Genomic DNA, 17,782 nt, shown 5'->3' on the forward strand with positions numbered 1-17,782 from the left:
GGGCTGGGGATTTAGCTCAGTGGTAGAGCGCTTACCTAGGAAGCGCAAGGCCCGGGGTTCGGTCCCCAGCTCCGAAAAAAAGAACCAAAAAAAAAAAAAAAAAAAAAAAGAAATACTAATTCTTAATAACTATGTTCAAAAAGCAAAGTTAAATAAGTACTTATAACTATATAATTTCAAATCCCAACTGCCTCCAGATACTTTAGTGCACACCAGTTAAGACATACAAAATTATGCAAAATGAAAGAAGTATAGTGTCTTTTATTAATCACTGAAAATTTCCTAAGCTAATGAATATAGGAAATGACAAGTATTTACTCTTCAGATATTATAATACACATAATCATGTGTATTACATGTGATTCCTAAAGCAATTTACACAGTTCTAATTTTATTGGAAACAGCTCACATATAATGAAGTTATATAATTATTTTTGATGTTATATAATTGTTATACCTGGATGAATCGCTGAGATGAAGTTGTAAGATCTAGCATAGATTTGCTTAGCCCAGGAGAACCAGGAAGTTTACTGGTCCTTAAATCACAAACTACAAAAGGACAAGAAAAAAAGGTTTTTTTAGTAATAAAAATGAAACAGTGGGAATTTGTCATTTATATTATATACAAATTTACATTAAAAGAAATTAAGATAAAATCTAAAAATTCAATTATTTTAATCTTTAAGGCAGAAGTCTATAGCAATCAAACAATAAATTTTCATATCCATATTAAATATTAATCATGTTTTTCTTTATATTCCCCAATCCCTAATCCATAAAAAATAAGTTAATAGAATGTAAGTACTCTTTGATAAATGTAATTCAATTCAACAACTATTATATGAGCATATATAACATTATAACATTTCAATACTGAATCTCATGTGTTCTTTTATTTCTAGTTCTCCTCCCAAACTGCAAAATCTTTTTAAAATAGGAACCCTACACACTAAGTGTACATTCTAGCACAGTCCTAGAGCATGCCCCTAATAAAATATTTTTTTTATTTTCAGAGACACTGATACATGCATGCATATAGACTTGTAAAACCTGAAAACCTGAGAATTTTATGAATCCAAGATACATATGATAGATAGTTCATATAATTGGTATAGTCAAATATAAACTAAAACTTCTAGCTATTTTCTATTCTCTTTGTGTGTACTTTCAATTATGAGTTCTAAAATTCATTTACCTGATAATATCATAAATATCTGCTGTAAAATATATTAAGTATATAACAAAAATGTATGTAAAATAATCTGTAATAAAAACTTTTAAGAAGGAAAAAAGAAATGGAATTTGGAACTATCAGCAGACATAATGCATTATCTGTCCATCTTTTTTCTTTTCTTTTGGTTATTTTATTTATTTACATTTCAAATGTTGCCCCCTTTCCCGGATTCCCCACCGCAAACCTCCTCTCCCACCCTCCTTCCCTTTGCCTCTAGGAGGGTGATCCCCCACCCACCCACCCACTCCGTCTCACGACTCTAGCATCCCCCTACACTGGGGCATCAAGTCTCCACAGAACTAAGAGTCTTCCCTCCCATTGATGCCAGGTAAGTCAATCCTCTGCTACATATGCAGCTGGAGCTAAAGGTCCCTCCAGGTATACCCTTCAGTTGGTGGTGGTTTTAGTTATGGTTTCACTGCTGTGAACAGATACCATAACCAAGGCAACTCTTAAAAGGACAACATTTATAACTAATTATAGCAACAGAAATAAGTCATAACACATATCTCATATTTGTGAAGACTGTTTTGCTCTTATTTTAAAATTGTTCTCATAATAACTATTTCTACTATGGTCTTAGATTCAATGTCTAAATAAGTTTAAAAAAATAAACTCAGAGGAAATGTACAAAAATGTTTTCTTACCAGATCCATATAACGTTTTCGTTTCACAATGAGGAAGAAAGCGCCTACTTAAATCAGGTGAAAAGTGTTGATACATATAGCATGGATTATACACATCATAGATGGATCCATGGTAGAATGAACTACAAAGTTCTGTCTTTTGATCTCCAAAAGATGCTCTGGCAGATCCTGAAAGCAAGTGTTTCGATAAGCCAACAGTTGATATACTGAAGGGAAAGGTTAAAAATACTTTGTCATAAATGATATTAAAGTACATGCCTTAACCAAATAGAATTCTAACTTCATGATGTATGAAAAGAATGAGCCAAGTATCCTGCTCTTAAGACAGCCTGGCAAATGGTTAATAATTTTCTTTGCCCTATAGACAATTCTGTAATTCATGGCCTGAATTTCCTATTATATTTCTTCTTATATGTATATCTTTTAAATTAAATTAGTTTTAGATACTCTTTTAAGAAGACAAGATTTCCAAACCTTGCTGATCCCAGCCCACAGCTCCCTGCTCACAAACCCCATGGGAGAGAGAGCTCACAGCCCAGACAGGTGGGCACTCCTGAGATTGCAGAGCGGGAGAGACCACCAATACTGCCCACCCCTGCCCACATCCCTGGCCCAAGAGGAAACTGTATAGGGCCTCTGGAAACAGGAAGATAGGGGCACTCAAGGGGCAGGTCCCCTGCAGTCCAGAAACTGCCCAAATCTGAAGGGACTGGGTCAACAGCTCCCCAGGCAGGCCCTTCTGGTTGCCGCCCTCATGTAGAGCTCAAAAGCAGTCCCCCAGAAGCAACTTTAGCCCCGGGACCAGAGGTAAGACCAACTTTTCTGCTGCAACTGACCTGCCTGGTGGACTCAAGACACACGGAGGCAAAATTCCTCTGGGACCAGACACTTCCAGTTTTTAGCTGGAACCCGAAACTCAATGATACTGGCCCACAGCTCCCACCTCCCAAAGCCCTTGGGAGAGAGATCTCACTGCCCAGACAGGTGGGCACTTCTGAGACTGCAGAATGGGAGAGAAAACCAATACTACCCACCCATGCCCACATCCCTGGCCCAAGAGGAAACTGTATAGGGCCTCTGGGAACAGGAAGATAGGGGCACTCAAGCGGCAGGTACCTGCAGTCCAGAAACTGCCCAAATCTGAAGGGACTGGGTCAACAGCTCCCTCCACCCAAATCCCGGGAGAGGGAGAGCTAAACCTTCAGAGGGACAGACACACCTGGGAAGCCAGAAGAGATTATACTCTGCCACATTTCTGATGCCAGAGGAAAACACCTAATGCCATCTGGGACCCCAGTGCACAGGGGCCTGGGAAAAGGTGGTGCAGGCCCTTCTGGGGTTAGACAGAACAATTTGCAAATTTATCTGGAATAACAAAAAACCCAGGATAGATAAAACTATCCTCAACAATGAAAAGGACTTCTGGGAGAATCACTATCCCTGAACTCAAGCAGTATTACAGAGCAATAGTGATAAAAACTGCATGGTATTGGTACAGAGACAGACAAATAGACCAATGGAATAGAATTGAAGACCCAGAAATGAACCGACACACTTATGGTCACTTGATTTACGACAAAGGAGCCAAAACCATCCAATGGAAAAAAAGATAGCATTTTCAGCAAATGGTGCTGGTTCAACTGGAGGTCAACATGTAGAAGAATGCAGATTGATCCATGCTTATCACCCTGTACAAAGATTAAGTCTAAGTGGATCAAGGACCTACACATCAAACCAGATACACTCAAATTAATAGAAGAAAAAGTAGGGAAGGAGCTCGAACAAATGGGCACTGGAGAAAATTTCCTGAACAAAACACCAATGGCTTATGCTCTAAGATCAAGAATTGACAAATGGGATCTCGTAAAACTACAAAGCTTCTGTAAGGCAAAGGACACTGTGGTTAGGACAAAACGGAAACCAACAGATTGGGAAAAGATCTTTACCAATCCTACAACAGATAGAGGCCTTATATCCAAAATATACAATGAACTCAATAAGTTAGACCACAGGGAGACAAATAACCCTTTTAAAAGATGGGGTTCAGAGCTAAACAAAGAATTCACAGCTGAGGAATGCCGAATGGCTGAGAAACACCTAAAGGAATGTTCAACATCTTCAGTCATAAGGGAAATGCAAATCAAAACAACCCTGAGATTTCACCTCACACCAGTGAGAATGGCTAAGATCAAAAACTCAGGTGACAGCAAATGCTGGCAAGGATGTGGAGAAAGAGGAACACTCCTCCATTGTTGGTGGGATTGCAGACTGGTAAAACCATTCTGGAAATCAGTCTGGAGGTTCCTCAGAAAATTGGACATTGAACTGCCTGAGGATCCAGCTATACCTCTCTTGGGCATATACCCAAAAGATGCCTCAACATATAAAAGAGATACGTGCTCCACTATGTTCATCGCAGCCTTATTTATAATAGCCAGACGCTGGAAAGAACCCAGATGCCCTTCAACAGAGGAATGGATACAGAAAATGTGGTACATCTACACAATGGAATATTACTCAGCTATCAAAAACAACGAGTTTATGAAATTCGTAGGCAAATGGTTGGAACTGGAAAATATCATCCTGAGTGAGCTAACCCAATCACAGAAAGACATACATGGTATGCACTCATTGATAAGTGGCTATTAGCCCAAATGCTTGAATTACCCTAGATCCCTAGAACAAACGAAACTCAAGACGGATGATCAAAATGTGAATGCTTCACTCCTTCTTTAAATGAGGAAAAAGAATACCCTTGGCAGGGAAGGGAGAGGCAAAGATTAAAACAGAGACTGAAGGAACACCCATTCAGAGCCTGCCCCACATGTGGCCCATACATATACAGCCACCCAATTAGACAAGATGGATGAAGCAAAGAAGTGCAGACTGACAGGAGCCGGATATAGATCGCTCCTGAGAGACACAGCCAGAATACAGCAAATACAGAGGCGAATGCCAGCAGCAAACCACTGAACTGAGAATAGGTCCCCTATTGAAGGAATCAGAGAAAGAACTGGAAGAGCTTGAAGGGGCTCGAGACCCCAAAAGTACAACAATGCCAAGCAACCAGAGCTTCCAGGGACTAAGCCACTACCTAAAGACTATACATGGACTGACCCTGGACTCTGACCCCATAGGTAGCAATGAATATCCTAGTAAGAGCACCAGTGGAAGGGGAAGCCCTGGGTCCTGCTAAGACTGATCCCCCAGTGAACTAGTCTATGGGGGGAGGGCGGCAATGGGGGGAGGGTTGGGAGGGGAACACCCATAAGGAAGGGGAGGGGGGAGGGGGATGTTTGCCCGGAAACCGGGAAAGGGAATAACACTCGAAATGTATATAAGAAATACTCAAGTTAATAAAAAAAAAAAAAAAACTCAGGTGACAGCAAATGCTGGCAAGGATGTGGAGAAAGAGGAACACTCCTCCATTGTTGGTGGGATTCCAGACTGGTACAACCATTCTGGAAATCAGTCTGGAGGTTCCTCAGAAAATTGGACATTGAACTACCTGAGGACCCAACTATACCTCTCTTGGGCATATACCCCAACATATAACAAAGACACATGCTCCACTACGTTCATAGCAGCCTTATTTATAATAGCCAGAAGCTGGAAAGAACCCAGATGCCCTTCAACAGAGGAATGGATACAGAAAATGTGGTACATCTACACAATGGAATACTACTCAGCTATCAAAAACAATGACTTTATGAAATTCATAGGCAAATGGAGGGAACTGGAAAATATCATCCTGAGTGAGGTAACCCAATCACAGATAAACACACATGGTATGCACTCACTGATAAGTGGCCATTAGCCCAAATGCTTGAATTACCCTAGATGCACAGAACACATGAAACTCAAGACGGATGATCAAACTGCGAATGCTTCACTCCTTCTTTAAAAGGGGGACAAGAATACCCTTGGCAGGGAATAGGGAGGCAAAGATTAAAATGGAGGCAGAAGGAACACCAATTCAGAGCCTGCCCCACATGTGGCCCATACATAGACAGCCACCCAATTAGACAAGATGGATGAAGCAAAGAAGTGCAGGCCGACAGGAGCTGGATGTAGTTCTCTCCTGAGAGACATAGCCAGAATACAGCAAATACAGAGGCGAGGGCCAGCAGCAAACCACTGAACTGAGAATGGGACCCCAGTTGAAGGAATCAGAGAAAGGACTGGAAGAGCTCGAAGGGGCTCGAGACCCGATATGAACAACAATGCCAAGCAACCAGAGCTTCCAGGGACTAAGCCACTACCCAAAGACTATACATGGACTGACCCTGGGCTCCAACTGCATAGGTAGCAATGAATAGCCTAATAAGAGCACCAGTGGAAGGGGAAGCCCTTGGTCCTGCTAAGACTGAACCTCCAGTGAACGTGATTGTTGGGGGGAGGGCGGTAATGGTGGGAGGATGGGGAGGGGAACACCCATAGAGAAGGGGATGGGGAGAGGTTATGGGGATGTTGGCCTAGAAACCGGGAAAGGGAATAACAATCGAAATGTAAATAAGAAATACTCAAGTTAATAAAGAAAAAAAAGCCTGTGGGAATAATCAACCAATATCTGGTTTGATTTAAGGGCTACTCCATTAGATGGAGCTCATAACTAACACTGTTTGTGTGGTCAATATGCCAGGAACCTCAGTGAAAACTAAATATTACTGTTCTGTTAAAGGAATGTAGCAATACAATGACTCCTAATGACATTCTGCTATGCTCACAGATCAGTCCATTGCTCAGCAATTGTCAGAAAATCTTCTTCCTGTAGCAGATGGGGACAAATATAGAAATCCATAGTTAGATAATGTGCAGAGTGAGAGATTTTGGAACACTCACCCTAAATCGTATGTCTCTATCAAATATTTCCCCTGAGAGTTTGGAAAACTCTGCAAAAGAAGCAGAAAGAGTATAATAGCCAGGGGTGATTGAGGATACCAAGAAAACAAGACCTTCTAAACAGAGCATGACTAATGCATGTATGTACAGACTGGTGGCATAAACAAGGCCTCCACAGGTCTGCACCAAATGGAATCCCTATTCCTAATTCAAAAGCTATTATCCTTAATGGATAATAGTAATGATTGTTTAGATTGCTTTAATTGTTTAGAATGTTTAATTGTTTAGAATTGTCTTAGTTATAAAAATGCAAATGGTTATAAATTTGATTGTTATGGTATTACAAATCCTGTATGAAAGAAGTCAAAATAGAGCAGGCCTAAAGAAAAAGGAGGCTGCTAAATTGAATCTATCTCTGCTTTTAATGATTTCGGGTTGCTAGACCGAGGACATGCTATTTTTGAAGAGAGGCTCTGTATGTGTGATAATAGGAAAGAAGAAAATGCTTTAGACCCCTTCCAAAATGATATGGATCAAAAATGATAGGGAAAGACTCCCTGAAAATCTTGGTTACAGACAGAAAAGAAAAATTCAAGAAGACCAAACAGAACAGGTAACATGTTATGCCGATCCCTCCACGTGGGAACAGACCTGAAACTGGCATAGACATGAAAGTGTCTCTAGCCAACACTTCAGCTAAAATTAGACAATAACTGTTGGTTATGGTATCCTTAAAGGGGATGTCAGGGTGCGGAGGTGGGGAGGTGACAAGGGGTGCGAGGGGGAACACCCTCATAGAAGAAGGGGAATGGGAAAGAGAAAGACATGATAGGGAATGGGAAGATACGGATGAGAAACCAGGAAAGGGGATAACATTTGAAATGTAAATTTAAAAATCCAAGAAAAAGAGAAAAAAATTCATCATGCCAGCCTTCACATGGTATGAAATTATATTTATTACAGTTGGCTATTGATCAAATTAACTTGTTAAAAAATTATTTTCTTTCACCTGCTCAAACAAGAAGCAAAAATTCATCATTAACTGATATGTGTACCTTGCACAAGCCATACAAAAATTTTCATAGCACTGCAAATTTGGTTGTATGATTCATATTGCAGAATGAAACAGCAAGATGAAACCCTGACAAGATTCATCCTCAGGGATGCTGAAAATAACAGTTGTTCCACTGCCTGATTCTGCCTCACCTGATGCTGTTTCCAGAGACTTGTTTCCAGAACAGCTTCAAGAACAGCTGCTAATTCTCTATGAACTTCATTCATCCAATCTTTCAGATGGATCCAATCAGAACTTCACTTAAGCCCTGAACCTTCTAAGAATACAGATACTGGATAAGAGATACTAAAGCTAGCTTTCTTAAATCTAACTGATTGTTCCAATTTTCCCACCCCTCCCCATCCAATATATCCAGGAGGAAGAAGCCATCCTGAGCCCTCATCCCTATCCCTTGGGTTTGAGGGTCTCATTATGGTTATTTTACAAATTATAGATAAGTTGTATTTTTAAGGGATAATTTGGAAATGGTCATAATTTTGACAGGGAGGAAACTAAATAGAGAGCTTAGACTTCGAGATTTCTGTCTTTATTTTCCTCTTCTCTATCCTTTCTTAGGTAAAGGAAAGAGGGTTAAAATAAAAAAAGGGGACGGCCTCTGTGTTCCCTTGGATAAGGGCACAGCAGCAACAGGTCCCCTGCATCTGAGACACTGCCGGAACCTGAAGGGACGGACCAGATAAACAGTTCTCTGCACCCAAATCCCGTGAGAGGGAGAGCTAAACCTTCAGAGAGGCAGACACACCTGGGAAACCAGAAGAGACTGCACTCTGCCCACATTACTGATTCCAGAGAAAAACACCAAATGCCATCTGGAACCCTGGTGCACGGAAGCTCCGGAAAGGGCAGCGCACATCTTCCTGGTTGCTGCCCCCGCGGAGAGCTCATAAGCAACACCCCATGAGCAAACTTGAGCCTCGGGACCACAGGTAAAACAAACCTTCCTACTCCAAGCGACCTGCCAAGTGAACTCAGGAAACAGGCCCACATGAACAGCTGAAGACCTGTAGAGAGGAAAAACTACACGCCCGAAAGCAGAACACTCTGTCCCCATAACTGGCTGAAAGAAAACAGGAAAACAGGTCTACAGCACCCCTGACACACAGGCTTATAGGACAGTCTAGCCACTGTCAGAAATAGAAGAACAAAGTAACACTAGAGATAATCTGATGGCGAGAGGCAAACGCAGGAATCCAAGCAACAGAAACCAAGACTACATGGCATCATCGGAGCCCAATTCTCCCACCAAAGCAAACACGGAATATCCAAACACACCAGAAAAGCAAGATAGTTTCAAAATCATATTTGATCATGATGCTGGAGGACTTCAAGAAAGACGTGAAGAACTCCTTTAGGGAAACACAGAAAAACATAAATAAAAAAGCAGAAGCCTACAGAGAGAAATCACAAAAATCCCTGAAAGAATTCCAGGAAAACACAATCAAACAGTTGAAGGAATTAAAAATGGAAATAGAAACAATCAAGAAAGAACACATGGAAACAACCCTGGATATAGAAAACCAAAAGAAAGACAAGGAGCCGTAGATACAAGTTTAACCAACAGAATACAAGAGATAGAAGAGAGAATCTCAGGAGCAGAAAATTCCAGAGAAATCATTGACTCAACTGTCAAAGATAATGTAAAGCAGAAGAAGCTACTGGTCCAAAACATAGAGGAAATCCAGGATTAAATGAGAAGATCAAACCTAAGGATAATATGTATAGAAGAGAGTGAAGACTCCCAGCTCAAAGGACCAGTAAATATTTTCAACAAAATCATAGAAGAAAACTTCCCTAACCTAAAGAAAGAGATACCCATAAGCATACAAGAAGCCTACAGAACTCCAAATAGATTGGACCAGAAAAGAAACTCCTCATATCACATAATAATCAAGACACCAAATGCACAAAATAAAGAAAGAATACTAAAAGCAGTAAGGGAAAAAGGTCAAGTAACATATAAAGGCAGACATATCAGAATCACACCAGACATTTCCCCAGACACTATGAAAGCCAGAAGATCCTGGACAGATGTCATACAGACCATAGGAGAACACAAATGCCAGCCCAGGTTACTGTATCCTGCAAAACTCTCAATTAACATAGATGGAGAAACCAAGATATTCCATGACAAAACCAAATTTACACAATATCTTTCTATAAATCCAGCACTACAAAGGATAATAAATGGTAAAGCCCAACATAAGGAGGCAAAAAGGAAGAAACTAATCGTCTTGGCAAAAAAACAAAGAGAAGAAAAGCACACAAACATAACCTCATATCCAAATATGAATATAACAGGAAGCAATAATCACTATTTCTTAATATCTCTCAACATCAATGGCCTCAACTCCCCAATAAAAAGACATAGATTAACAAACTGGATACGCAACGAGGACCCTGCATTCTGCTGCCTACAGGAAACACACCTCAGAGACAAAGACAGACACTACCTCAGAGTGAAAGGCTGGAAAACCACTTTCCAAGCAAATGGTCAGAAGAAGCAAGCTGGAGTAGCCATTCTAATATCAAATAAAATCAATTTTCAACTAAAAGTCATCAAAAAAGATAAGGAATGATACTTCATATTCATCAAAGAAAAAATCCACCAAGATGAACTCTCAATCCTAAATATCTATGCCCCAAATACAAGGGCACCTACCTACGTAAAAGAAACCTTACTAAATCTCAAAACAGGCATTGTACCTCACACAATAATAGTAGGAGATTTCAACACCCCACTCTCATCAATGGACAGATCATGGAAACAGAAATTAAACAGAGACATAGACAGTCTAAGAGAAGTCATGAACCAAATGGACTTAACAGATATTTATAGAACATCATTTCCTAAAGCAAAAGGATATACCTTCTTCTCAGCTCCTCATGGTACTTTCTCCAAAATATAATTGGTCAAAAAACGGGCCTCAACAGGTACAGAAAGATAGAAATAATCCCATGCGTGCTATCAGACCACCACGGCCTAAAGCTGGTCTTCAATAACAATAAGGGAAGAACGCCCACATATACGTGGAAGTTGAACAATGCTCTACTCAATGATAACCTGGTAAGGAAGAAATAAAGAATGAAATTAAAGACTTTTTAGAATTTAATGAAAATGAAGGTACAACATACCCAAACTTATGGGACACAATGAAAGCTGTGCTAAGAGGAAAACTCATAGCTCTGAGTGCCTGCAGAAAGAAACAGGAAAGAGCATATGTCACCAGCTTGAAGGCACACCTAAAAGCTCTAGAACAAAAAGAAGCAAATACACCCAGGAGGAGTAGAAGGCAGGAAATAATCAAACTCAGAGCTGAAATCAACCAAGTAGAAACAAAAAGGACCATAGAAAGAATCAACAGAACCAAAAGTTGGTTCTTTGAGAAAATCAACAAGATAGATAAACCCTTAGCCAGACTAATGAGAGGACACAGAGAGTGTGTCCAAATTAACAAAATCAGAAATGAAAAGGGAGACATAACTACAGATTCAGAGGAAATTCAAAAAATCATCAGATCTTACTATAAAAGCCTATATTCAACAAAACTTGAAAAGCTGCAGGAAATGGACAATTTCCTAGACAGCTACCAGGTACCAAAGTTAAATCAGGAACAAATAAACCAGTTAAACAACCCCATAACTCCTAAGGAAATAGAAGCAGTCATTAAAGGTCTCAAAACCAAAAAGAGCCCAGGTCCAGATGGGTTTAGTGCAGAATTCTATCAGACCTTCATAGAAGACCTCATACCAATATTACCCAAACTATGCCACAAAATTGAAACAGATGGAGCGCTACCGAATTCCTTCTAGGAAGCCACAATTACTCTTATACCTAAACCACACAAAGATCCAACACAGAAAGAGAACTTCAGACCAATTTCCCTTATGAATATCGACACAAAAATACTCAATAAAATTCTGGCAAACCGAATCCAAGAGCACATCAAAACAATCATCCACCATGATCAAATAGGCTTCATCCCAGGCATGCAGGGATGGTTTAATATACTGAAAACCATCAACGTGATCCATTATATAAACAAACTGAAAGAACAAAACCACATGATCATTTCATTAGATGCTGAGAAAGCATATGACAAAATTCAACACCCTTTCATGATAAAAGTCCTGGAAAGAATAGGAATTCAAAGCCCATACCTAAACATAGTAAAAGCCATATACAGCAAACTAGTTGCTAACAGTAAACTAAATGGAGAGAAACTTGAAGCAATCCCACTAAAATCAGGGAACAGACAAGGCTGCCCACTCTCTCCCTACTTATTCAATATAGTTCTTGAAGTCCTAGCCAGAGCAATCAGACAACAAAAGGAGGTCAAGGGGATATAGATCGGAAAAGAAGAAGTCAAAATATCACTATTTGCAGATGATATGATAGTATATTTAAGTGATCCCAAAAGTTCCACCAGAGAACTACTAAAGCTGATAAACAACTTCAGCAAAGTGGCTGGGTATAAAATTAACTCAAATAAATCAGTAGCCTTCCTCTACACAAAAGAGAAACCAGCCGAGAAAGAAATTAGGGAAATGACAACCTTCATAATAGACCCAAATAATATAAAGTACCTCGGTGTGACTTTAACCAAGCAAGTAAAAGATCTGTACAATAAGAACTTTAAGACTCTGAAGGAAGAAATTGAAGAAGACCTCAGAAGAGGGAAATCCTCCCTCCCGTAATCATGGATTGGCAGGATTAATATAGTAAAAATGGCCATTTACCAAAAGCCATCTACAGATTCAATGCAATCCCCATCAAAATACCAATCCAATTCTTCAAAGAGTTAGACAGAACAATTTGCAAATTCATCTGGAATAACAAAAAACCCAGGATAGATAAAACTATCCTCAACAATAAAAAGGACTTCTGGGAGAATCACTATCCCTGAACTCAAGCAGTATTACAGAGCAATAGTGATAAAAACTGCATGATATTGGTACAGAGACAGACAAATAGACCAATGGAATAGAATTGAAGACCCAGAAATGAACCCACACACTTATGGTCACTTGATTTACGACAAAGGAGCCAAACCATCAAATGGAAAAAAGATAGCATTTTCAGCAAATGGTGCTGGTTCAACTGGAGGTCAACATGTAGAAGAATGCAGATTGATCCATGCTTATCACCCTGTACAAAGATTAAGTCTAAGTGGATCAAGGACCTACACATCAAACCAGATACACTCAAATTAATAGAAGAAAAAGTAGGGAAGGAGCTCGAACAAATGGGCACTGGAGAAAATTTCCTGAACAAAACACCAATGGCTTATGCTCTAAGATCAAGAATTGACAAATGGGATCTCGTAAAACTACAAAGCTTCTGTAAGGCAAAGGACACTGTGGTTAGGACAAAACGGCAACCAACAGATTGGGAAAAGATCTTTACCAATCCTGCAACTGATAGAGGCCTTATATCCAAAATATACCAAGAACTCAAGAAGTTAGACCACAGGGAGACAAATAACCCTATTTTAAAAAATGGGGTTCAGAGCTAAACAAAGAATTCACAGCTGAGGAATGCCGAATGGCTGAGAAACACCTAAAGGAATGTTCAACATCTTTAGTCATAAGGGAAATGCAAATCAAAACAACCCTGAGATTTCACCTCACACTAATGAGAATGGCTAAGATCAAAAACTCAGGTGACAGCAAATGCTGGCGAGGATGTGGAGAAAGAGGAACACTCCTCCATTGTTGGTGGGATTGCAGACTGGTACAACCATTCTGGAAATCAGTCTGGAGGTTCCTCAAAATTAGACATTGAACTGCCTGAGGATCCAGCTATACCTCTCTTGGGCATATACCCAAAAGATGTCCCAACATATAAAAAAGACACGTGCTCCACTATGTTCATAGCAGCCTTATTTATAATAACCAGAAGCTGGAAAGAACCCAGATGCCCTTCAACAGAGGAATGGATACAGAAAATGTGGTACATCTACACAATGGAATATTACTCAGCTATCAAAAACAATGACTTTATGAAATTCGTAGGCAAATGGTTGGAACTGGAAAATATCATCCTGAGAGAGGTAACCCAATCACAGAAAAACATACATGGTATGCACTCATTGATAAGTGGCTATTAGCCCAAATACTTGAATTACCCTAGAGGCCTAGAACACATGAAACTCAAGACGGATGATCAAACTGCAAATGCTTCACTCCTTCTTTAAAAGGGGAACAAGAATACCCTTGGCAGGGAATAGAGAGGCAAAGATTAAAACAGAGACAGAAGGAACACCCATTCAGAGCCTGCCCCACATGTGGCCCATACATATACAGCCACCCAATTAGACAAGATGGATGAAGCAAAGAAGTGCAGGCAGACAGGAGCTGGATGTAGATCTCTCCTGAGAGACACAGCCAGAATACAACAAATACAGAGGCGAATGTCAGCAGCAAACCACTGAACTGAGAACAGGACCCCCGTTGAAGGAATCAGAGAAAGAACTGGAAAGCTTGAAGGGGCTCGAGACCCCATATGAACAACAATGCCAAGCAACCAGAGCTTCCAGGGACTAAGCCACTACCTAAAGACTGTACATGGACTGACCCTGGACTCTGACCTCATAGGTAGCATTGAATATCCTAGTAAGATCACCAGTGTAAGGGGAAGCCCTGGGTCCTGCTAAGACTGAACCCCCAGTGAATGTGACTGTTGGGGGGAGGGCAGCAATGGGGGGAGGATGGGGAGGGGAACACAGATAAAGAAGGGGAGGGGTAGGGGTTCAGGGGGATGTTGGCCCATAAACCGGGAAGGGGAATAACACTCGAAATGTAAATAAGAAATACTCAAGTTAATAAAATAAAAAAGATTAAATAAATACCAAAAAAATAAATAAAAAAATAAATAAATAAAGGGAGGATAGAATAATACTATAAGAAATTAGATATATGGGGACAGAATACTAAATTTATTCTTAAAACATTTTATGGCCATAATCTTACATTGGTAGAAATCTCTAAATTTTGATGTAGTACTAAAGTTATATTTTCTTACATTGGTACATAATTTATATATTGACATGGGTTTAAGGTTTCCATTGTATAAATTTTTGTATATTGACACAACATTTGGAATTAATATTGTTACTCTGAGATAGGCATTGTGCCTATGCAACTCATTTAATAATACAATTCATTTGGAGTAAGAAAAAACCCAGGAGAGCCAAAACTATCCTCAACAATAAAACTATCCTCAACAATAAAAGAAATTCTGGGGAAATCAACATCCCTAACCTCCAGCTGTATTATAGAGCAATAGTGATATATACTCTATGGTATTGGTACAGAGACAGGCAGATAGATCAATAGAATAGAATTGAAGACCCAGAAATAAACCCACACACCTATGGTCACTTGGTCTTTGACAAAGGAGCTAAAACCATCCAGTGGAAAAAAGATAGCATTTTCAATAAATGGTGATAGTTCAACTGGAGGCCAGCATGTAGAAGAATGCAAACTGATTCATTGTTATTACCCTGTTCAAACTTAAGTCCAAGTGGATCAAGGACCTCCACATAAAACCAGATACACTCAAACTAATAGAAGAAAAATTGGAGAAGAGCCTCGAACACATGGGCACTGGAGAAATTTTCCTGAACAAAACACCAAAGGCTTATGCTCTACGATGAAGAGTCAACAAATAGGACCTCATAAAATTGCAAAACTTCTGTAAGTCAAAGGACACTGTCATTAGGACAAAATGGCAACCAACAGATTGGGAAAAGATCTTAGACAATACTACATCTGATAGAGGGCTAATATAAAAAATATACAAAGAACTCAAGAATTTAGACTCCAGAGAGCCAAATAACCCTTTTTAAAAATGGGGTACAGAACTAAACAAAGAATTCTCAGCAGGGGAATATTGAATGGCTAAAAAGTACCTAAAGAGGGGCTGGGGATTTAGCTCAGTGGTAGAGCGCTTACCTAGGAAGCGCAAGGCCCTGGGTTCGGTCCCCAGCTCCGAAAAAAAAGAACAAAAAAAAAAAGTACCTAAAGAAATTAGCAACATCATTAGTCATCAGGGAAATGCAAATCAAAACAATCCTAAGATTCTACCTCACAGCAGTCACAATGGCTAAGATCAAAAGCTCAGGTGACAACAGATGCTGGAGAGGATGTGGAGAAAGAGGAACACTCCTCCATTGTTGGTGGGATTGCAAACTGGTACAACCACTCTGGAAATCAGTCTGGGGGTCCTAGAAAATTGGACATTGCACTACCTGAGGACCTAGCTATACCTCTCCTGGGCAATGATGCTCTAATATACAACAAGGACACATGCTCCACTATGTTCATAGCAGCCTTATTTATTATAGCCTGAAGCTGGAAAGAACCCAGTTGTCCTTCAACAGAGGAATGGATACAGAAAATGTGGTACATCTACACAATGGAGTACTACTCCGCTATCAAAAACAATGACTTTACAAAAATTCATAGACAAATGGATAGAACTAGAAAATAATCCTCGTGAGTGAGATAATACAATCACAATGAAAACTATACATGGTATGCACTCCTTGATAAGTGGTATTAGCCCAAAAGCTCAAATTACCCAAGATACACTCCACAGACCACATGAAGCTCAAGAAGGACGATCAAAGTATGGATGCTTCAGTCCTTCTTAAAAGGGGGAACAAAAATATTCATAGGAAGGGATATGGAGACAAAGTCTGAAGCAGAGACTAAATGAATGGCCATTCAGAGCCTGCCCCACCTGGGAATTCAGCCCATATACAAACAGCCACCAAACGTAGACAATATTGAAGTCAAGAAGTGCATGCTTATATGAGCCTGATATAGCTGTCTGCTGAGAGGCTCAGCCAGAGTATGTCAAATACAGAGGTGAATGCTAGCAGCAAACCACTGAACTGAGAACAGGGTCCCGACTGGAGGTATTTGAGAAAGGATTGAAGGGGCTTGCAGCCCCATAAGAACAACAATACCAACCAAACAGAGCTCCCAGGGACTAAACCACTACCCAAAGACTACACATGGAGAGACCTATGGTTCCAGCTGCATATGTAGCAAAGGATGGCCTTGTTGGGCACCAATGGGAGGAGAAGCCCTTGGTCCAGCCAAGGCTGGAGCCCCCAGTGCAGGGGAATGTTGGGATGTGGGGGTGGGGGGTGGGAAGAGGGGGTGGATGTTGAGGAGAAACACCCTTATAAAAGAAGGGGAGAAAGAAAAAGAAGAAGAAGGGGAGGGAAATGTGATAGAGGGTATATGGCCAGGAAACTGGGAAAGGAAATAACAGTTGAAATGTAAATTAAAATATCCAAAATATACAAAAAAAACAAATAAACAAAAGAAAACACAAGATAGACTGAATCTAATAGAAGAGAAAGTGGGAAAGAGTCTTGAATTCATTGGCACAGCTAGAAATTTTCTAAACAGAACTCCAATGGCTCACACTCTAAGATCAAGAACTGATAAATGGGACCTCATGAAACTGGAAAGCTTCTGTAAGGCAAAGGATGAAGTCAATAAGACAAATCGGCATCCTACAGATTGGGGAAAATAATCTTCACTAACCCCACATCTGATAGAGGGCTAATATCCAAAATATATAAAGAACTCAAGAAGCTGACCACCAAACACCCAAACAACCCAATCAAAGAATGGGGTATAGAACTAAACCAGGAATTCACAGCAGAGGACTCTCAATGGCTGAGAAGCACCTAAAGAAATGGTCCAAGTCCTTAGTGATCAGAGAAATGCAATTCAAAATGACTCTGGGACCCCACCTTACACCAGTCAGAATGGCTGAGATCAAAGCCTCAGGTGATGTCACATGTTGGCGGAGATGTGGAGAAAGAGGACACTTTTCCTTGCTGGTGGGATTGCAAACTGGTATAAAACTCTGGAAATCAATTTGGAGATTCCTTAGAAAATTGGAAATAGACCTACCTAAAGATCCAGAAATACCACTCTTGGGAATATAGCCTAAAGATGCCG

At 40.1% G+C, this 17,782-nt stretch overlaps 1 protein-coding gene across 20 annotated transcripts in view; it reads right to left on the reverse strand.

Annotated features, from left to right (window-relative positions):
* Window positions 1-17,782, reverse strand: part of Tc2n (tandem C2 domains, nuclear) — a 96,158-nt gene that overhangs the window by 60,873 nt on the left and 17,503 nt on the right. For 18 of the 20 annotated variants that reach the window (XM_039112744.2, XM_063262331.1, XM_039112750.2 and 15 more), the window contains 2 exons: window positions 1,882-2,049; window positions 458-549 (listed from right to left, as the gene is read on the reverse strand). In XM_039112744.2, the coding sequence (XP_038968672.1) occupies window positions 458-549; window positions 1,882-2,049 (260 nt within the window). Of the gene's footprint in view, window positions 1-457; window positions 550-1,881; window positions 2,050-6,723; window positions 6,774-17,782 lie in introns of those variants that run through there. The other 2 variants (XM_039112753.2, XM_039112754.2) reach the window with 2 other exon arrangements.

The sequence above is a fragment of the Rattus norvegicus genome, chromosome 6 (assembly GCF_036323735.1).
Source record: "Rattus norvegicus strain BN/NHsdMcwi chromosome 6, GRCr8, whole genome shotgun sequence".
NCBI classification, from domain to species: domain Eukaryota; kingdom Metazoa; phylum Chordata; class Mammalia; order Rodentia; family Muridae; genus Rattus; species Rattus norvegicus.